This window comes from Phycodurus eques, chromosome 6 (genome assembly GCF_024500275.1).
Source record: "Phycodurus eques isolate BA_2022a chromosome 6, UOR_Pequ_1.1, whole genome shotgun sequence".
NCBI lineage: Eukaryota > Metazoa > Chordata > Actinopteri > Syngnathiformes > Syngnathidae > Phycodurus > Phycodurus eques.
In genome coordinates, this window is record NC_084530.1 from 7,925,248 (window position 1) to 7,948,534 (window position 23,287).

General features: G+C 42.0%; 1 protein-coding gene across 1 annotated transcript in view; it reads left to right on the plus strand.

Moving 5' to 3' along the window:
- Nucleotides 1-23,287, plus strand: part of prkcaa (protein kinase C, alpha, a) — a 162,817-nt gene that overhangs the window by 4,128 nt on the left and 135,402 nt on the right. The window contains exon 2 of the mRNA XM_061680640.1: nt 2,807-2,838. Within this exon, the coding sequence (XP_061536624.1) occupies nt 2,807-2,838 (32 nt within the window). The remainder of the gene's footprint in view (nt 1-2,806; nt 2,839-23,287) is intronic.

Here is a 23,287-nt window from a genome sequence, read left to right on the forward strand (position 1 = left end):
TGGGAAGGGTCCTCGCAGCAAATGAGTAGCAATGCCTCCATTTTGTGTTAATATTTTACAAAAAATGAGACTGGTAGACACAGTCTCTTGCAAGTCGACTCTCAAATATTACAATAGCACAGGCTTTATGCACGACCGCTAATGTTGGCTGAAGACCTGGCTCAATCCTAACATCACTAAATAGATGTTCGGTAAAATGGGACAGCTGAGTTGCTGCTTGTTGTAATGTTGATGTACTTGCTGTTCTGCATAGAGTCTGTGTACGAGCTGTCCATTGTCAGTAAATATACATTCTTTTTTTGAAAAACTGTTTTACAATCTGTTTTCCTGTATATAAAGAGTGAAGCAAGATCAGACGTAAAAGAAAAGCAAGAAAACCCAACAGAAATTGCAAAATTAAAAATGTCCGGGATGGTCCATACAATGAAGCCAAATTCCATCCATCCATCCATTTTCTGAGCCGCTGAGAAGCAAACAACCAGTCGCACTCACATTCACACCTACGGGCAATTTAGAGTCGTCAATTAACCTACTGAAGCCAAATTGTCTCATGTAAAACAATATACCACAGATAGTATAGATATTTACAAACTGTCTGTTTCATTGGCTAAATATGCACACCATTTTCTACCATCGTTTTTCACCCAAATCATTTTGAAAGCGTATGGAGTCCTTTGCTCCAGATTATGTAGCTGTTTTACAATATTGATAAGATGCCTACATTGGGGCGGCACGGTGGACGACTGGTTAGAGCGTCAGCCTCACAGTTCTGAGGAGCGGGGTTCAATCCCCGGTCCCGCCTGTGTGGAGTTTGCATGTTCTCCCCGTGCCTGCTTGGGTTTTCTCCGGGCACTCCGGTTTCCTCCCACATCCCAAAAACATGCATTAATTGGGGACTCTAAATTGCCCGTAGGTGTGAATGTGAGTGCGAATGGTTGTTTGTTTGTATGTGCCCTGCGATTGGCTGGCAACCAGTTCCGGGTGTACCCCGCCTCCTGCCCGATGATAGCTGGGATAGGCTCCAGCACGCCCGTGACCCTAGTGAGGAGAAGCGGCTCAGAAAATGGATGGATGGATGCCTAAATTGGTGCAATTCTTCTACAACCAGTATTTTGTGGCATCTTTTTTCCCCCTAACCTTGAAAATATAAATGTCATTTTTGTCCAATCCTTTCGGTGCAATTCCAAGATGAAGGGGTTGTGAATGATACGCACACATTGAGGGGCACAACCAAGTAAATATACATGATTGCAATGCAAAGCATTCACTTCTCGTGTGATTAAAACAAAACAAAACAATCATAGTTCTGCAGCAAGTAGCGACCCTGCACTGTCTGAAGTTGTGTGTTGTGCGTTGGCTTTGAGTTTTGAAAGTCTCGACTGGTTGCGAGCCCCTGAATGTATCTGATGAGTGTGTCTGGGGGTCGGGCCTCAGCAACTGGGGAGAGAAGGCAAACATTTGCACAGCCGCGAAGCCGCCGACAGCAAGTTGACAACTGAAACAATATAAATAAAAATAATGACGTCATCAATTAATAAACGTCAGTTCTACTATCACCACATTTGCGTTGACCATAAAACAAACAAGGTTGTTCAAACCATAGTGTAAAGTATGAAGTATCTCCACACGGCTGACATGACTCCTACCTGGAGGGTACATGTCAGGCTGGTTAAGTGGTATTGGTTTTGAAGTTGGGGAGAATTTATTTTTCAGTCACAGTTCAAATACAGTACTGGAATCCCTATTTTTATTTTATTTTTTTAATTTGGTAGCTTTATTATATTCATTGGTGTAGATCAAGGGGAAATTCAACTCACACGCCGATGTATATTTTTTGTTTTACACTACACAGGACCAGATCACACACGTGCAGGCATGCAAGGAGTGAAAGAGGTGTGCAAAGAGTGCTGCACCACTTGAGCTGGGGTGGTGGAGACGATGCCTTGCTCAAGGGCACCGTGCCTGCCAGTAGCCAGCAAGCAGACTAGTCTAGAATATCTCCAACAACTAGTTGGCATTATTTTGTTATTAATTTTTTTACGTTTTAGTCAGTAGTGGGACTCAAACCTGTCCTCCGAATCCAAAGCTCGAGTTGTTTCTGACTGAATTGCTGGTGCCCCAATTATTTCCTGTTGGAAAAAGTTTTTTATTCTAAATTTAAAGAAATCGACCAGTGCTCCATAAAAAGTTGCGCTCAACGTCATAGGTTATAGATTACTACCCATGTTCACAGTCCTCCACTGTTGCAGGTGGTAGTATGATCTCATGGCCTTTACTGCTAGCAGTTTATGACCTTGACAGTTTTACAGCATGGCATGTGTCGTGGCTAATGGCACTCCTTAGTCCGCAATCTGTAAAACTAAACATGTCCTGCGGTCACAGGCTACAACTTGTTACAATGCCCATTGTATCAAGAGAAACAGGGAGAGTGAATTTTTTATTATCTTTTTTCCGGGAGGGACTCACTATCACAACATCGTGCAGCTAAGCGGACTTATTTGCGAGTCTGGCAGGAGTCACACTGCACCAGTTCTTTCCATGAAAACCATTCCAGCCTCACAGAATGCAGAGCATGTGCACAGTGGAATGGTCTGTACTTTGTAGTCTAGTGGTGAGTGCTTGCTATATTTTGTAAGCTTAGCGTAGCTTTAGTTTTAAAAGACTACCAGCAAATATTTGTTTTTGTGGTTCACATCATGCAAAGTTCTGCCCCTCGAATGATGACTATTGTTATAATTAAATAGCTTTCTGATTGTGTGAGTGGAAGTGGTCAGCTCATGTAATCCTGCTTTGTTTGCTTCCACAGGGGCTTTGGAAAGCAAGGATTCCAGTGCCAAGGTAAACTGAATTGACTTCGTGTCTGGCTTATTCAAAGATGATGTATTTCTTTGTGTGCGTGTGTCCGCGTATGTGCAGCAAATGTGATGTGGTCTTTGTGGTCAAACATGTGGTCATGTACAAAGTAGAAAGTAACCGAACAAACAGCCAATTTGCCATTACATTCAGAAAAAGTGTCGACAATATTTACACCCACCTCATATTTAGCTTGCTGTTCTGCAGGCATGGAACTATTGTCTGCCCACAACCTGGATAGTATTTATTGTTCCTGCAACCACAAAACATGTGGTCAGAAGGATGTGAGCCTCAATCAACATTGTTTCCACCATGTTGTTTTATGGCAAGTGCTGAATTTGGCAGGAGGTGAAGCAGAAAACACAAAACACACACATCTGATTTAAGAAATAATGAGACAGGCTCTTGTCTCAGACTCTCAAACAGCAGAATGGTGTTGTTTTCGACTTCTTCATGTGTTGTCACCTCAAATAAGTCTTCCTCAGATGTAGAAAATTTCTCCAAGTGATTGTAATTGGAGCTTGATGACGGCAGTTTTATTTATTTATTTTTATTTTTATTTTTTTGAAGTGCTCTCAAGAACCAGTATTGCTTTCATTGGTGTTTCCATTTGGGGTAGGGTTAAGCATTTGGCCACATGAAAAAAAATCATGGTCAGTTAATTATTTTTAAACTGAAAAAAGTTCTTATGAATGTGATTTTCCACATATACACAAATATCTTTATTTCAGCAATTTTATACAAAATATTTTTTATTTTATAATCAATCCATCTGTTTTCTTTTCAACTTGTCCTCATTAAGGTCGTGGGTGAGCTGCAGCCTATCCCAGAGGACTTTGCGAGAGGCTGGGTGCACCCCGGACTGATCACCAGTCAGTCGCAGGGCACATACAGTGGAACCTCGATAGAATGGACAAATAGGAGCGGGGGCATATTTGGCATATGTTCCCATAGGCGAAAGGCTTGCCAAAAATTTTTTTACTGTACCAAAAATAGCATGTTCCAGTCTCCAAGGACTTTTGTACTCCTCAGAGTTAATGCCGAAGCCATGCTTCTCTCTCTCTCTCTCTCTCTCTCTCTCTCTCTCTCTCTCTCTCTCTCTCTCTCTCTCTCTCTCTCTCTCTCTCTCTCTCTCTCTCTCTCTCTCTCTCTCTCTCTCTCTCTCTCTCTCTCTCTCTCTCTCTCTCTCTCTCTCTCTCTCTCTCTCTCTCTCTCTCTCTCTCTCTCTCTCTCTCTCTCTCTCTCTCTGTCTGCTTTATGTACCGTAGACAATAGATGCAACCATCATCACATGGCCGCCACATCAATGTGCAGCATTCAACATGGCTGCCCCGTTGGCACGTCTTTTGGAATTGGATCCAGTAATAATGTATACGTGTGACCCGGAAATACATCTGTCCCATTCTCTGCCTGCATTGTGCCATCAGTAAACAACAGCGGCCAATTCTGGAAATGACAGGCTTTGTTACCGGCGTTTTAAGTGATAAATGAAAACTATTTTTGGACACATTGTTCAGTCCCGATGGTATGTTTTATCCAATATCCGTGATATCAGGGTCCAATTTATTAAGGTTCCACTGTATAGGAAAAACAACCAGTCACATTCACACCTATATACAATTTAAAGTATTCCATAAATCTAACATACATGTAGTGTATTTGGAATGTGGGAGGAAGCTGGATTCCCGGCAGAAAACCGAGACAAGTACGGGTAGACCATGCAAATCCCACAACTTCAGAACTGTGAGGCAGATGTGCTAACCACTAGATCACTGCTGCCATGTTCTGTAATATGTATTTTATAAAGTGTAAAAGCCACAACAAAATAACATATAAAGCTACAACCCCAATCTGCCAATCCAGAGGCACTGTCCCCGATGTCCACACGATTTTGCAGAGGCGTGTCAACTAGAACAGCCCCACAATATTCAGAGCCTTTAGGAACTCCGGGCGAATCTCATCCACCCCCGGGGCCTTTCCACCGAGGAGCTTTTTAACCACCTGGTGACCTCAATCCCAGAGAGAGGAGAGCCTGCCTCAGATACCCCAGTCTCTGCTTCCTCATGGGAAGGCGTTTGCTTCAGCGACCACCAAAGCTGCATTCCGCTTGGCCAGCCGGTACCCATCAGCTGTCTTGGGAGTCTCACAGAAAAAAAAAAAAAAGGCCCGATAGGACTCCTCCTTCAGCTTGACGGCATCCCTCACCGTTGGTGTCCGCCAACGGGTTCGGGGATTGCTGCCACGACAGGCACCGACCACCTTACGGCCACAGGTCCGGTCGGCTGCTTCAGCAATGGAGGCGCGGAACATGGTCCACTCGGACTCGATGTCCCCCGCCTTCCCCGGAACGTGAGCAAAGTTCTGTCGGAGGTGGGAGTTGAAACTCCTTCTGACAGGGGAATCTGCAAAACGTTCACAGCAGATCCTCACAATACGTTTGGGCCTGCCAGGTCGGAGCGACCTCTTCCCCCACCATCGTAACCAACTCACCACCAGGTGGTGATCAGTTGACAGCTCCGCCCCTCTCCACTCGAGTGTACAAGACATGCGGCCGCAAGTCCGATGACACGACCATAAAGTCGATCATCGAACTGCGACCTAGGGTGTCCTGGTGCCAAGTGCACGTGTGGACACCCTTATGCTTGAACATGGTGTTCGTTATGGACAATCCGTGATGAGCACAGAAGTCCAATAACAGAACACCGCTCGGGTGGGGTGGGGGTGGGGGGGTGGGGGGGGTTCCTCCCAATTACGCCCTTCCAGGTCTCACTGTCATTGCCCACGTGAGCATTGAAGTCCCCCAGCAGAACGATGGAATCCCCAGCGGGAGCGCTCTCCAGCACCCCCTCCAAGGACTCCAAAAAGGGTGGGTACTCTGAACTGCTGTTTGGTGCACAGGCACAAACAACAGTCAGGACCCGTCCCCCCACCCGAAGGCGGAGGGAGGCTACCCTCTCGTCCACCGGGGTGAACCCCAACGTACAGGTGCCGGGCCGGGGGGCAATAAGTATACCCACACCTGCTCGGCGCCTCTCACCGTGGGCAACTCCAGAGTGGAAGAGAGTCCAACCCCTCTCAAGAGGACTGGTACCAGAGCCCAAGCTGTGTGTGGAGGCGAGTCCGACTATATCTAGTCGGAACTTCTCGACCTTACACACCAGCTCGGGCTCCGTCCCTGCCAGAGAGGTGACATTCCACGTCCCTAGAGCCAGCTTCTGTAGCCGGGGATCGGATCGCCAAGGTCCCCGCCTTCGGCCACCGCCCAGCTCGCACTGCACCCGACCCCTATGGCCCCTCCCACATGTGGTGAGCCCATGCGAAGGGGCACCCACGTTACCCTTTCGGGCCGTGCCACCAGGCGCTCGCCTTCGAGCCCCACCTCCAGGCTGTTTGTTTTAAAAACAAACGAATAAAAAAACAAAACAAGAATCATGATGTCATTATGGCCTGTTGGTGTCGAGTTTTGAGGGGAAAAAATGAATGTAATTCATGGAATAAGGCTTTAACACAAAAAAAATGAGGAAAATGTGAAGAGGTTTGAATACTTTGCGTATGTGCTGTATGTCACTTTTAATGTTATCAGTACAGGGCAATTGATGTGCCCTAAAAAAACAAAACAAACAAAAAATTGACCTATTCATTTATCGTTTTTCTGTTAGTTAATCAAGGAAATGTCAAATTTAACAATTATTGACATTTTTTTTGGCGGGGGGGGGTTGTTTTGATTTCACGCAAAGTAGATCTTGTTCAATTGATTGGCTAGTCATCCATCCATCCGTTTTCTAAAATGAATTTAATCCATTTTGGAATAAGGCTGTAAACATAAAATGTGGAAACAATGAAATGCTGTTAATACTTTCTGGAGGCTCTGTATGTTAAGCCCTTGTTACACCAAACATTACAGTTTACTGCTAAACTATTATTATTATTTTTTTCATTTTCAAGTGCAGGAATTTTTACATACCACCTGTTACTGTGTTTACCTAAAGGGTGGTGCTAAATACACTGCATTGAGTTGATTCATCACAAATGGAATGCACACAAAAAAGTGGAACATTTTGTGAAGGCCATCCATGCATCATTTCTCAAATATGTAGTGTTGTAACTTAAAGTAACAGTGGGGCAAATCATCAGTAAAACTAGCTGTTTAAATGAAAGAAATATCAGTTGTATTGATATTTGACCACCCTTGTACCACACATACCTCACAATAGTTTGTTCTTGAAACCATGTACCAAGTAAATGGACTGATGCATAAGACACACATTTGCGTACACAAATCTCTCATTTACACGCTGCTAACACTGCATTCCAATCAGAGCTCCCACTCACCCCAGCATTGTCAACACCAGTGTTTGTTGTATTTTTGCAGTCTGTATCTTCCTCGATGCACGACAAGAGTGCCTGCTGTCGCAGGACACATTTAGCAAGAGTGACCAGGTGCAAAGCACACAGGATTATTGGTGAACCGTTCCGACATGACCTCCATCTCTGTTGTAGACATAAAGATAAACACCCCGCCAGACATTTGACCTTAGTAATTGGGAGCTTTTCTTATGAGAGTGTCAGCGAGAGTGACACATTCAAAGGTCTTAGTTTAACACATCAGTGCAATAAACATACTGTAGAAGGAAGCTTCATGGACTCTTGCGTGTCTGTAGGAAGAAAGGGTTTTCTCTCAAAAGAGTGCGTCAGTGTTCAAGGAGCCGTGAGTGCTTGCAACCCACTTGGTGATGGTCCTGGCACCACACATTTTTGCATGTTGTAACATCAGCTAGTTTGCTTTCATAGAAACGTGTTATTTTCCTCCTACCTATTGGTAATGTCTCACCTCTTCATGTAAGAGATGACATGGATTGGGGCAGGGGTGCAAGATACGAAGCCAGAACCTCTTGACTGTGAGGCACACGTGCTAACCACTACTTCACTGTGCAGCCTTGACCGCGCCCCGTGATAGGATGAAACTCAACTATCCATGTCTTTTTACCTTTTCATAAATTCCCTTTCCAGACATGTTGAATAAATAATGACCCCCCCCCATCAAGAGGCGATCATTTCCACTGCAACTTTTAAACATAGGAAAGGTCCTCACTTTGTAAGGTCTGTTGAGCCATAAATTATTAAGGCTAAGGTGCTCTTATAAAATGGAGGTCAGGTCCTCCAGCAGAGCCAGGCGGTCTGTCAGTCACTGCTCGAAAATGACAAGGTGATAAACGGGAGGATGACATTTCTGTAACAGGATTGACATTTCATTTTCATCCCCGTAAATGTCGTTTTGCTAAAAATAGGGAATACAGTATCGTAAGCAGGACATTTTGATGAGTTGCCTTTTTAGCTTTTTTTTCATGAAATAAATCTCGGTTTTGAATGAGTTTTGTATCAATAGTTTATCAGAGCTTCAGTTTATTCCTGTGCAAAGTCAAAATAAGGGATGAGAATTTGACATTTATTTTAGTAAAAAAAAAAAAAATGTTTTTTCAACAGTTGTTTTAACCATTTGATGACACTCAACATCTCAAGAAAATTATTTTCTGTTTTTCATACAATAAACCGCTTTCGTTCATATCTAGAGTCAGTGTTTCAAGTGACCACTGGTCGAATAATGGTCATATTAAGTAAACTATGTATGTTTTTATCCCATGAACCCCTAAATGTAACTGGTATAGCCATCCATCCATCCATCCGTTTTTTTGAGCCGCTTATCCTCACAAGGGTCGCGGGAGTGCTGGAGCCTATCCCAGCTATAATCGGGCAGGAGGCGGGGTACATTCTGAACTGGTTGCCAGCCAATCGCAGGTAACTGGTATACTTCAAAGAAATTTTACTAACATATTTTCAACAAAATGATTCAAGTTCTTACATTTTTCTTACATGTCACAAATTGTGTACCACCTCAGTGGAATGACCCATTTGTTATCTATCAATTAATTATTTATTATAATGCAAATCCCTGAACCTCGGAATGTAAATTTTAATCTGAAAATGCCGATTTGAACTTTTGCTGTTCTTCTGGAACAGCTAGTCAATCACTTGCTCCATATATAAAACAATCATTATTATTAAAAGGACAGTGGTGATTTTGTGGTTAGCAACTTTGCCTCACAGTCAAGAGGTTCTTGGCGTAAATCATGGCTCAAATGCTCCTGTGTGGACTTTGCATGTTCCTCTGTTTTAGGGGACTGTTTTATCACATCAAATGGCTTATACGTACAAGTTTTGACTTGACTTCCTGTTTTAAGCATGTAGCCCTTTATTTTGAAGGGTATGCAATGGAACTCAGCATTTTGGCACAAAAGGTAACTTCACACAACATGGGTGAAAACGAAAGCACAACGATCCGACATGAAAAAGAGTAATGAATGGAACCAAATGCTCTGTAAAACTTTGATTCCTTTACCTACCCACTAATGAGGCACAAGGTTAGTGTTTGTAGTACTGTGAGACGTTTAGAATTAGAATCATCCTTTATTGCCATGAACATGCATGCATACACATGAAATTTGTTCTCTGCATTTAACCCATCACAGTGAACTCATACACACGTTAGTGGAACACACTGGAGCAGGAGGCAGCTGAAGCGCCCAACATTTATGATGTTGGGCGCTTCCACAATTCATCGTGATGTAACGTTGCTAGTTTGACCTTTGGTGACGTTGTAGCTCAATGTTAAGCTTGTAATGCGACTGTTTCTACTTTATTTCCAGTATGGTAAAATAGTTTTATTTTTGTGTCTGTCATCAGCTCTGACGTTGGTGTGAAGACTAAAATAAATGCTAAAAACCGTCACACTCACCCAATTGACTTCACTGAAGTTCCGTGCAGTGTAGGCTGAGGGCTTGGAGCAGGAAGGGGCAGGTCAGACTTGTACACATCGTAAAAGCCTCCTTTGCACAATATAATCTTATTCCACTGAGGCGACAGATAATTTATTTTAACCAAGTTAAAAAGTTAAAAAACACTTTTGTTGGGCACAAGCATGTCTTTGTGCGCATTATCCTTAGTTGGTTTTTGCCACTTCTTCGGGGTCGGCATAACGTAGTCATCGAAACTGGGAACTGAATTTTTTAAAGTGAAACGATTCCGGGAGAACCGGAATGTTAGTGCCGGGTCCAATCGATTCTCAATGCCGAACCCTATCCATGGCTGTTTGAACAGTGGTCAGAATTGTTTCAACTATGGGCTGTTTGACAGTTGAAAGGTAAACTTCATGTGTGTTCATGTGCTTGGAACACACATTCGCTCTTTACCTGATAATGTTGCATTGGTAATTTGCTCAAACAGTAAATTGGTCTATGTCCTCTGCTTCATCCTGAAGCTACAATACAGCTTGTCAACAGAGGAAACAATTTAACCTGATAGTCTTTCTCACAAGCACATATTTACTTCGAAACACAAGTACAGGTACATGGGCATCCCACCTCTGTTGCATGAGTCTCACAACACACGAATGTGCTGTGGCGCAGTGGTTGGGAATCACTCATTAAACCTCTGAAGACACTGTTTTTCCAAAATTTTCAAGTGTTTAAGGCATATAAATTTAATAAATAGAAGTGCTTCAAAATGAAAGTTGTGGCACTAATTTGTTCTATCATACGAAATGCAAAGATGTGCATGTTGGAATAGTTTTCATATCAATAGTTTAATTATATTCCATTCAAGTATCTGAATTTATAAACAGTACATTTCATATAGTAAAATATAGGTATTGCCTCTATTCAGCAGGTATTTGTGGCGTCTTAATGGATTTAATGATCCATCCATCCATCCATTTTCTGAGCCGCTTCTCCTCGCACTCGCATTCACATATTAAATAAAAAAATTACACCCTCACAAATGTGCAGCTTGAACACCCCACCACAGGTGCTGCCAACAAAATGTGAATAATTATTTGGCCTTTGGAATCCATGCTGCTTGTATTAACTGTGACATCCACAGTGAAAACTCTGTTGACAGTTCTAAACCCTGAGCATCACTTTGTGCATTTTCACTGACTGTCAATGGAGCTTTACTCCCCCTCTTACATGTTATTTGTCTTCACACACTCTTTCCACAGCGGAAATTAGCACTCATGGTCAATTCGGCACTCATAGCTTTGCTTTTTTGGCAGTAACATTATATGACCGGGTTGCTGGAGTTCAAATCTTCCAACTTCTTGCTTGGCTCCGACATAAAGATGCAACATTCACAAAGCAAAGCAGTGCAATGCAGATGTGTATTTCTGCATTGTGTGTGTTTTAAATGGAGAGAGAGAAGGAGGCAGCGATCAGCAGAGGCTATAATTAAAGTAGCTCCTCTGTCCCTCAATGAGGGACGCTGCTGTGCATAGTAGCGGCTCTGTTTACAGGACACAGTTTTTTTATTTTATTTTTTTATTTTTTATTTTTTTTAGGTGACCATTGTGTTATTGTGTCGGAGCTTTGTCTTGCAACAAACATATTACTTAAACCCCACAACTTGGCTTTCAGGTTTGTTCCTTCCTTCAGTAACAGCTTCCTCAAAAGACCTAATATTCAATGTTGATACTTGGAAATTAAGCTCATTTTACATGTTTTAACTGTGAAAGATGTTCCAAGCTGTATCAGTGCTTCAAAACTCCCATGAGGTCACATTCTGATTCAAATTTTGCTAAAATGTAAAGTACAACAATTGGAAGTGAAAGGGTCAAAGGCCAAGGTGATTTTGTGAGGTGCCACTTTTGATATAAATATGTGGAGTACCAGTACTAAAAGTAATGTGATTGTAATGTGCGCAATGTGAGTGTGATTGGTTGGCAAACAGTCAATTATCTTCAATTAACCTTATACGCACATAAGTGGTGCGCACTGAAAATATTGAATGCGCTCTCAATTCCATTGTAACTCCGCAGTTGCGCACCAAGCATTTTATTTTTACAAATATCTATATATTTTTTTAAACACTGCGGTGCACAAGGTTGTTTAAGTGAAGCGAGAAAAGAGGTGCGCTTGTTTATTTTCCAGCTACTCCCGTTCCAAACAGTACCGTATCACAACACTGTGTCTCCCTCACCCCGCCCTCATAGAGCTGCACTGTAAAACACAGCTAGCGCTCCTGTGAGCGAGAACAAATTAACCAATGACAAGACATTATTTCGCCGAGGTGTGCTGGTGCTGTTTGCTGGGGAGCTTCCCGTGTGGCACAATCTCGCAGCTGAGCTAAACTGAACGGAGAAAGGACAAATGTTTATCAAGTGATTCCATTCTCTATGTTCACTGCACGCGAACTGTTTGTTCATTTGAACGAGTCGTTGTCGAATGACAAAACAGTCAGACTCTGAAATTGGAAGGCAAATTCAAACATGCAGTCAGTTTAACACAAAAGAGTTACTGATGTTTTATCTCGTGCAGGGTTATCAAACTCATTTTACTTCACTGCACACATTCACCCCAATTTGATCTCAAGTGGGTCGGACCATTATATCTGTGGCCTAATAAGCTATATATAACGGCAATTAAATGTTTTACTATTTTTTTATTTTATTTTTTTATTTATTATTATTATTTTTTTAGGTGCATATAATTACAACTACATTTGGGCAATATTCACATTTCTTGATTATTGTTGTAAATCTTGTTTCAAAGCATATGAGAAATCTCAAATGTCAACAAAAATGTGTGGAATTTCAACATGATGAATCACTGTTTTCATTTATAATTGCAACTTCCACATCACCTTTTATTAATAATTTTAAATTCACATACATTTCCACATCCATCTGGAAATGTTGACAGGCTCAACTGACTCATCACACCAGACATACTAAACTGGGAACTCTTCAGAACTCTGCCATAAGATCATCAAAAGGTTCAGAGAATCTAGATAAATCACTGCATGTAAGCGGCAAGGCCGAAAACCAACATTGAATGCCCGTGACCTGAGATCCTTCGACATCAATGTGTAAATGATATCACCACATGGGCTCAGGAACTCTTCAGAAAACCAATATCAGTAAATACATTGCCACTACATCCGTAAGTGCAACTTAAAAGTCTACTATGCAAAGCAAAAGCCATTTATCAACAACACCCAGAAATGCCACTGACTTCTCTGGGCCCAAGCTCATCTAAAATGGACCGATGCAATGTGGAAAAGTGTTCTGTGGTCCGAAGCGGCCACATTTCAAATTGTTTTTGGAAATTGTGGACGTCGTGTCCTCCGGGCCAAAGAGGAAAAGAACCATCCGGACTGTTATGGACGCAAAGTTCAAAAGCCAGCATCTGTGATGGTATGGGGCTGTGTTAGTGCCAATGGTATGGGTAACTTACACATCTGTGAAGGCACCATTAATGCTGAAAGGTACATACAGGGTTTGGAGAAACATATGCTGCCATCCAAGCAACGTCTTTTTCATGGACGCCCCTGCTTATTTCAGCAAGACAATGCCAAACCACATTCTGCACGTGTTACAACAGCGTAGCTACATAGTGAAAGAGTTTGTGTACTTGTCTGGCCTGCCTGCAGTCCTGACCTGTCTCCCATTGAAAATGTTTGGCGCATTATTAAGCGTAAAATACGACAATGAAGACCCCGGGCTGTTGAACAGCTGAAGCTGTACATCAAGCAACAATGGGAAACATCCACCTACAAAGCTTCAACAATTCGTGTCCTCAATTCCCAAATGTTTATTGAATGTTGTTAAAAGAAAAGGTGATGTAACACAATGGTAAACATGACCCTGTCCTAGCTTTTTTGGAACATGTTGCAGCCATAAAATTCTAAGTTAATGATTATTTGCTAAAAACAATAAAGTTTATCAGTTTGAACATTAAATATCTTGTCTTTGTCGTGTATTGAATTAAATATAGATTAAACATGATTTGCAAATCATTGTATTTTTCTTTTTTATTTATGTTTAACACAACATCCCAACTTCATTGGAATTGGGGTTGTAATTGAAGCCCATACAGTACATTGTCTTCAAACTACATACACCATGATAATTTAATGTAAGACAATTAAGAGCGCTTTAAACTATTTCAACCAGGAGTGACCTTATCAAAATGGACGATCAGTTTGGATTTTCCCGAAAGCCTCTCACATCTCTTCCTGTTCCTCACTAATCAATTCAGACCACCCACATTAAGATGGGATTTATCCATCATGGCAGCTGCATTATTTATCATATCAATTCTCATTGTGCATTTGAGAGAAATACATATTGTTTGTACTATGAAAGAGTTGCCTGCCTATTGGGACTACTGTATGTGCTCACAGAGTGAGTATCTGGTGTGTCTAACTACACTTTTAAATGGCACAGTGGTATTTGCTAGTGTGTAACTCTTCCTGAGCGTGTATTTGATCAACTCCTGAGTCTTTTCGAAAACCTGGGACACACATTGATGAACACCTGCTTGTCTTCAGGCTCAGACTGGTACGACTCTGTCATGTTGTCCGTTTCATGGTTTGATGAAAGGCTTTCAATGTAGGACACACCGCTGAATAAAAAGTCGAGTGAGGTTACGCTCATGTTCCTGCTGTCTAATGGATGCCCCATGGTCTGTTCGACAGAGACACAGCAGCCAGTCCACTGAAATTACCAAATGGTTCCACAAAAAAATGGCGAAAATTCACAATGTTACGCTAGATCCGGGCGTTTTCTTATCGCCATGAAACCAATTTATTCCCAAGATATGTAAGTTTTCTACTAATTATTAAACAGTTTTTTTGTATCCCAAAGATGTATAATATATTACATACAAATGCCTAAAACCAACCTGAAGACCCTGACAACATATTGTATATCCCCACAGAGTCCTTTCAGGTGGCATAAGGTCAAGTCTGGTTACTTGATCTATCATGCTCTCTAATCTCCTTTTTTTTTGTATCTGTATTGGTTTTTACAAGTCTTTGCATAAACCACATAAAAGCATACAAGTGTTATTGTGTATTTGAGTGATTGAGCCCTTTTCGAAGCTCCCCCCCAAAAAAAAAAAAAAAAACCTAAAAAAAAAAAACCCAAAAAGTTAAAACCACCCCTCCATCCATTTTCTACACCGCTTATCCTCACTTGGGTCGCGGGTATGCTGGAGCCTATCCCAGCTATATTCAGGCGAGAGGCGGGGTACACCCTGAACTGGTCGCCAGCCAATCGCAGGGCACATATACACAAACAACCATTCACGCTCACATTCATACCTACGGTTTTCAATTAACCTACCATGCATGTTTTTGGGATGTGGGAGGAAACTGGGGTACCTGGAGAAAAACCACACAGGTACGGGGAGAACATGCAAACTCCACACAGACGAGGCCGGATTTGAACCCGGGTCCTCAGAACTGTGAGGCAGATGTGCTAACCAGTCGGCCACCGTGCCGCCATAAATAAAACAATATGAACAAAAAAAATGAAACGGAGAACTTCTAATTCTTTATTAGATTTATTATCTCATTCAAAAAAGGCGTGATACACCATATATGTAAAGAAAATCAAGACCAAGACGGCCAGAAACATAAAGGCAAGAATTTGAACAGAAAACTAATTTGTATTTCCGGTATATGCATCCCCTGGGTCAGGGGTGTCAAACTCATTTTTGTCACGGGCCACATCGTAGTTATGACTACCCTCGGAGGGCCGCTACAACTGTGAACCCATAAAAATGAAAGATTACCTCATATAATGTAATTGCATACAGTATACACAACACATTGATGAATAACCAGTTTTGAAATCAGAAGCCTATAAAAACATGTTTTTCGACTATTACATGTCTTTTCAAAGTGGGATTGGTAACTAAAAAATGCTCGCAAATATCTCAATGGTATTACAGTGTTCCTACTTTGATCCTACTTTGCGGTTTTTCACCTTTCGCAGGGGGTTCTGGTCCCCATTAACCGTGAAAAACGAGGGAACACTGTACACCACAACACAATGAGCAATTTTGGTTGGCTTTCGCGGGTCACATGAAATGATGTGGCGGGCCGCATCTGGCCAGTTTGACACGTGCCCTAGCTCTTAAAACCTGGGGGTCTGCATATCCCTACATAAAGTAGTTGTAGCCGCAAACACTTAGGCAGCACCAATTCTGGGGGCTACCAGTACTAAAGATTGGGTCGCAGTGGTAGCTGATGTATTTGGCTAAAATCATGCTGCCAACTCGGGCTGCACAATATTGAAAACAAATAGATTGAGATTTTTTATTTATTTATTATTATTATTTTTTTTTAATAAACCTGTGTTCTATTTGTAATGTGAAATAATACAGCATAGCCCACTTGTGATGTAAAAAAAAAAACAGCACACATTTTTCTTTTTCCCGCTCTGTTGTTTGTGCAGTTTATAGTACGTTTGTTTCAGTAGAAAATAAATTATGCAAAAAAAAAGAAGTATACTGAGTCATTTATGTGACTAGCAGTATTTAAATGCAATGTAGTATTGAGTAGGTAACACTGAAGGAAGACAAATTAAAATAGTTTATTTTCATGCCGAGTTATACCGCATTCCTAACACTATGGATTTTTAAAATAAATCTATTTTAAACACGCGTTTTAACATATGCATTCATATTTCTATATTTGAGTGCATTAGTTTAAATGACACACGTACACCTGAAGTTTGTCTCTTCAGAGTAGCCATAGTGATTCACCCCTCCCTGTCCCCGCCCAAATGTAATCTGTTGCGATGCGTATTAGTTTCAGTCTGAAGTGTGATAAGGAAACGCAACTGGTGTACATTGTTTTCCGTGTCATTCAAGGAGATAAGTATATAACAGTCTGGGCTGCTCTGTGTGTTGCTTGAAGGGTTATTATCCACATTCTGGTCACCACCTATTCCAGTAGACACTATCGAACAATGCCAACTAAAACCAGCAGACATTTCAACAGCTTCTCTTGGCATTAAGCTCTTAAACATGCTGCCAGTTTTGCACATCTCTCTGGGGACACTTCTACATGATTCCTGCACTCACTATTTTATCATGCTACACTAGAAGAATATTTTATTGTCATGAACATGCATGCATGCACACGAAATTTGTTCTCTGCATTACCAATCACAGTGAACACACACACGTGTTGGTGGAATACACTGAAGCAGGGGGCAACTTAAGCGCCCGGGGAGCAGTTCGGGGTATCGGTGTCTTGCTCAAAGACACCACAGCCGTGAGTCCGGGAGATGTTAGTGGATGGTCTGGTCGGGGTCTTGAATCGAGGTCCCCACGATTGCAGGCAATGATCTTAACCATTGGCTGACTGCTGCCCAAAGACCACAAACCTTGTTGCCACCTATTTGCATACTGTTGGTAGTTACCACTGGCCACTTATGTGTTTGAGAACTCGTAACTATACCAGATCATCACACTATTAGTCATTTTAAATTGCTCTACATTGCTTGGGGACTACATCATTTGCACAATGCCATTATATCAGCATCATCACACTAGTAATACCTTAATGTATACTTTGTCATAGTGGTTGTTTCTTGTCATACTAGATAGCCTCCAACTACCAGAGACAAATTCCTCGTGTGTCTTGTAACATACTTGGCCAATAAAGCTGATTCTGATAATGTAAATAATATTACTGTGCACTTTGCATATTACAAACTACACCAACATTGCAGCAAACCCTGCGATGTGACTGTTGTGCACACGTACACCGCGATGACGATGCTCAAACAATATATCGTGCAGTCCTACTGCCATCCTCTCGCCAGTGCAGCAAGGTGCTCGACCCATCCCGCTCCCAAGCTGGACAAACTCCCAGGACACAGAAGCCAAGGAGATACTGAGACCGCCAACACTGAGAAACCGCCGGGAGCCCATCAACCGGCACCATCTCAGGCAGCCAAAGTGCTCAGGCATACGGAAAGCGTGCAAGCGCAAGTAGGCCTCAAGAAATCGCCACAATCCCAAACCTACCCCACTACGCCCACAACTACACCACACATCCTGTTGGCCAGGTAGGGCCCTTGAGGCTAGCGGGACAGCCACATCACCCGGGTGACAGGTGGGAGGGCAGAGATGGGACCACCATGCATCCATCACAGACCCAGAGGATCACCTGGGCAACACCCAGCGCTACTTATCTCCTGAAGGACCCGAGAGCCATCAGACGGGAGCATCCCCAGGGCACAGTATCCGTGCCACCATTCCCAAGGAGGGCGAGGCCCCACAGGCACGCCAACCCTAGACCTGTGCGCTGCTCTTTAATCTCTCATGATAGTCAAACTGCTAAAAATACATTTAAATGAACGCAGGTCTGTACTTTTGGTTTATTCACCCTTCAGTAGGTTGATGGTTTTGTTTGGAGGGTCAGAATGGCCACATTGGTACTTAATGGGGGCTTAACGGTAGCTTTTACCTGAATGAAGGACTCAGCGAGTCTGTTTTTCATGAGTGGGGCCATCTGTTTTGTCATTTGCCTGTCGCAACCGTGCCCGTTTACGGCGATTAACTTTTGGGCTGGATGCGGGCAGAAGAGAACAATCCTAGCCTGCACTGGTGAATGGATGCTGATACATCAACAGTTTGCAAATCCTCACAAAGTCGACCTCTGCCGGGGCTGCTCGGTCCCTCAACTGGATTGTCTACATTGACATACAAGTATTACACTGACCTCGTGTTGGCCTGTCAAATTAAACCCTGGGTTTTAACTGACTGCATGGCGGTCTTTGGAAATCCCATAAGGTTACTGCTCTTTAGACCAGGTGTTGTCAGGATTTATTGATCAGCATCGGCCTTTCAAAGTTTGTCTACTGAATAGAATTGATAGCTTGACAGCAGCAGCGAGAAAAAAAGAATCATCATAGTTAGGGCCCTCTTTCTTCTGAAAATGTCCTGCTACCTGAAGCCTCACAATGTTCTTCGAGGAAAACAGAGAGAGGAAAATGCCACTTGGTGAAGTTAAATGTTTAAGCATTGCTGACTCTTCTAATACACTAATATCCTGTGCATATATTATATTGGTTTATTGACTAAATTAGACACAAAGGTTATTTGAGGATTGACTGACCTTTATTAACACCCACGTCATTATTGAATATTGACGCTTTGCTTTTTTGTTTTGTTTTCTTTATTGATTCTGAATTAAATCTCATTTTGACCATATGTAAGATCTTGTCATTTAAAATTTGTGACATCAAATACAAGGTGTCGTGGAGGTAATATTTTTTAAGATATTATTTAGTGACCCCCTATATGAAATTCAATTACCACTCTCATTAATTTTCTTTTAACATTGATTATTATTGTGTAATCCAATTTTGACACTCGTGCATAAACAAACTCACTGCACAGATAAATCAAATGAGAGATTAAAGTGAGGGAATGGGGGTTGCCCAAGCGTATCTTGGTAGTCCTCCCTAAAACTGTCTCAAATATACTGTATTTTGTTGCGAATGGACAGGCTGATTCTTACATTAAGCGTATATGTGACCCCCCCCCCCCCACGCCGCCCACCCCCACCCAGAGATGTTTGTATTATTACATAGCTACATTAAAAAGTAGAGAGATGTTTACATTACGTATGTATTATGTGGGCGGCACGGTGGACGACTGGTTAGAGCGTCAGCCTCACAGTTCTGAGGACCCGGGTTCAATCCCCGGCCCTGCCTGTGTGGAGTTTGCATGTTCTCCCCGTGTCTGCGTGGGTTTTCTCCGGGCACTCCGGTTTTCTCCCACATCCCAAAAACATGCATTAATTGGTGACTCTAAATTGCCCGTGGGTGTGACTGTGAGTGCGAATGGTTGTTTGTTCCTATGCTGGTTGCCAGCGATTGGCTGGCAACCAGTTCAGGGTGTACCCCGCCTCCTGCCCGATGACAGCTGGGATAGGCTCCAGCACGCCCGCGACCCTACTGAGGAGAAGCGGCTCAGAAAATGGATGGATGGATATTTACAGTGGCTATAGAAAGTTTACACACCCCTGTTCAAATGCCAGGTCTTTGTGATATAAAACAACGAGACCAAGCTAATTCATTTCAAAACTTTTTCCACCATTAATGTGACCTATAACATGAATAACTCGAGAAAAAAAAAGGTTTTTTTTCAAGAGAGGAAATAGAAATAAACAACTGAGATGTGTTCGTGTAAGTGTGCACACCCTCTTACAACTGGCAATTTAGCTGTGTTCAGAATTAGAATCACATTCAAACTCTTGTTAAATGGGTGTTTAGCATAAACCTTCCACCATTGAAAGTGCCTTTGTTAAACTCCAAATACATTTTAGCTGTTCTAGTAGGCCTTTCCTGACATTTTATTTAGAAGCCTCAAGTTTTTGTACTACCACTGACTGGTATTTGGAACTGTTTATAACTCCATCCACTTTGACTAAGGCCCCAGTTTCAGGTGAAGAAAACCAAAGAATGATGCTGCCAACCTATGACATCAGTATTTCTCCTGAATAAACAAACCACTGGGTGTTTGACTTACAGTACATTAAACTCTGATGGATGGGTGATAAGCGCCCTAAATCAGGTGGAATAGGCTGTAGCTTCCCCATGACCCAGCAGTAGTTAAGAAAATGCATGCATAAATGGACAGTACGGCATACTAAAGAAAAAGTACCATATTGCCGCCATCAGTTGCCCCCAGTCACCCTTGGATTACTATAACTATTAATGCTTAATATTTCAGATGATGCAAAGTTTTATCAGGCTCCATCGTCGTCAGCTAAGTCGATAAGCCTGTGTGCACAGTTTGTTGGCCATTCTGCTGTTACACATAAACAAATACACACATGCATTATACACATACTTTCAGTGATGTCATTTCTGGAGAATGTCATCAAACGTGTTGCCTTGTATGCAGTGGTGTACCGATAGAATTCTGCAGACAATGCAAAGTCAATTATCCCCGTTGTAATTAAACTGACAGCAGCATACAAAAGCACTCCTTCCATATCTTGGATAATGATACCCAACAATGTGATCAAAGAGCTTAAAAGGAGCCTTAATTGGATCATGAAGGGACCAGCATACAGCATGTCTAATACCTTTGCAGTGGGGGGGAATCATACTTCTTGTATTAATTTTAATATACATCATCTGCGTGGACAATTTATAGAAAGATTATTTGCAAAATGTGCTGTGTTCATGTGCATTTATTTATATGGACTTTCCCTGTTGTTTTGAAGGCTAAGGGGACTTAATGCAAAGTTGGTTTGTCAGAGGTCAGTGTTTGCAGCAGATGTTAGCAACCATAACAAACCTCTGTGGGAAAGATTTGACCTGGATTTGCATGTTTCTGTGAGGCTAAAGCACAAGGCAGAAAAATGCTACTTTGAACTCATGCACTAAACTGCACCTTGGAAAGTTGTACCTTTTAGAGGGGCACCCCGCGTTTGGTTGGGATCAGATTGCTTAATCCCTGGGGAGGTCCAGCACCGAACATTACCAGGGATTAGTGCGGCATATTACTGTCTGAATGCATTAGATGTGTATTAGATAGCTCCATGATGGAGCAAAGACTAATGTACCAGACTATGAATTACAGTGTAATCTGCATTTAATTGCCCAGAGTTTAGATGTGATAATGGTATTATCTAATGCATGGGCTCTCTGAAAAACAACAGACACGGCAAATGGAACCAGGCACTGTCAGACCTGTAGAGACAATTTAGACCTTCATTGCAACTGAAAGGTTGGCAACAGTAAAATGTCAAGCATGTTGTAACAGAGCTTTCACAATTAAATTGTTTTTTTCTGTGTGAAGACTTTACTAACTCTATGAATAATACTGTATAGATATCACACATATCTGTATCAAGTTTACTTAATGGTTGCCTTCTTTTTACATCTGTGTGGCATTTCATGTACAAAGAGGCTACTCTCACATCTTACCTCTGAGATGCCTTTTTCTTTCAACCTTGGTAGTAGGGAGGAGATAAGTGCACTGCATGATTGCTTGATTGCAATAATGGCTGGATGGCTCACAACTCGCTCCATTTGATTGCGGCGAAAACTGAGGTATTAATTGTTGTCCCTGACATCTTGGTGCTTAAAAATGCCCCCTGTTAGGGTCACTTTCTAAAAATGTGCACCCCAGCTTGAGAAACCTTAGGGTCATATTCGTTCAGGCCATGCTTTTTGATGATAACATTAAAACTGAAACCCATTGCTGTTTTTCCACCTCATTTCGAATATTTCTAAACTTAGCTCCATGCTATCTCATTCTGTACTAGAAATGATCCTTAATTCCTTTGTTTTGTCACGTCTTGACAATTGCAATTCTCTCTTCACCTGTCTTAACAAAACTTCATTGGACCGTCTCCAGGTAGTACTGGTCTATATCCCAGAGGTTCAGCCACATCCCTCATGTTCAGTCCCTTTTACAAGGTACAAGGTAGTTTTATTCTCAATTCTTCAATATGCGTAACACATACAGAAGATTGAAATTACCGTACTCAAGGGCCCGCGGTGCTACAAAAGACAGTACAAATAATCTCAATATAAAAGCTAAATAACCTATCTAGTATATCCATCCATCTGATGGATGGATATATCCATCCAACTGAACCCACGCTGCCTGCACCAAAGTCAGGCAAGTGTACCACTACACCATCAGTGACTAACTCTAGTAGATACAATATAAAAAGTATTAATTGAATGTGCAAATATCAAAGGTCAGGTGACATGTGCAACATAGTCAAGGTCAGAGAACCAAAGCAAATAAGACATTTATAAATTAGATGACAAAACCCCCATGCTGCTAAAGTGGCTGGTCTGACCCCGAGTCTGGCGTGAGTGTGTGTGTGCGTGCATGTGTACGTGTGCGTGTTTGTGTGTGTGGATCTACATGTTTGCGGGGCGTCAGACTTCAGAGTTCAGGTGGGCAGAGGACAGAAGAGGTAGAGGGGGGCAGAGAGTTCATATTCCTGAAAGCCTGATGAATAAAACCTTTATTTACTGTCCCTGACAAAAGATTAAAAACTAAAGATGACAGAGCCTTGCAGTCTGCTGCCCCCAATTTTTTTAAATGCACTTCCTTTTGAGCTAAGAGTTGTCTGTTTGGACATTTTTAAAAAGCAGTTTAAAACACATTTTTGTGACTCTGAAAGTCTGTATTGTTACCGTGTAAATCACTTTGGGTGTGAGTCCTCTCTGTGAGAAGTGGTATAGAAATCAAATGTACTTAATTAATTACTGCTGCAACTTCTGCATTATGGGCATCAGGTGGACTGTGGACTGTACCGGGCCGCATGCCATTTGTTACTGAGCGAGTGAACGCAATTATTTCATTGACCATAAGAGTCTCAAATGAGTATTTATTTTGAAAATCAGGTGAATCAGCCTGTGCCTCTGTCAAACCGCTTGTCCCAGTAATGCAATACGGGTAAAAAGTAAGCAAACACACGCAAGCAAAAATCAGTAAAATAAACAAAGAAGAAAAAAAAAACAGTGAATGTAAGGCTTATTTGAAAAGGGGAACAAGCCAAATAATGACACAATATCGGACAATATCGGTAATATCATGCTCATGCA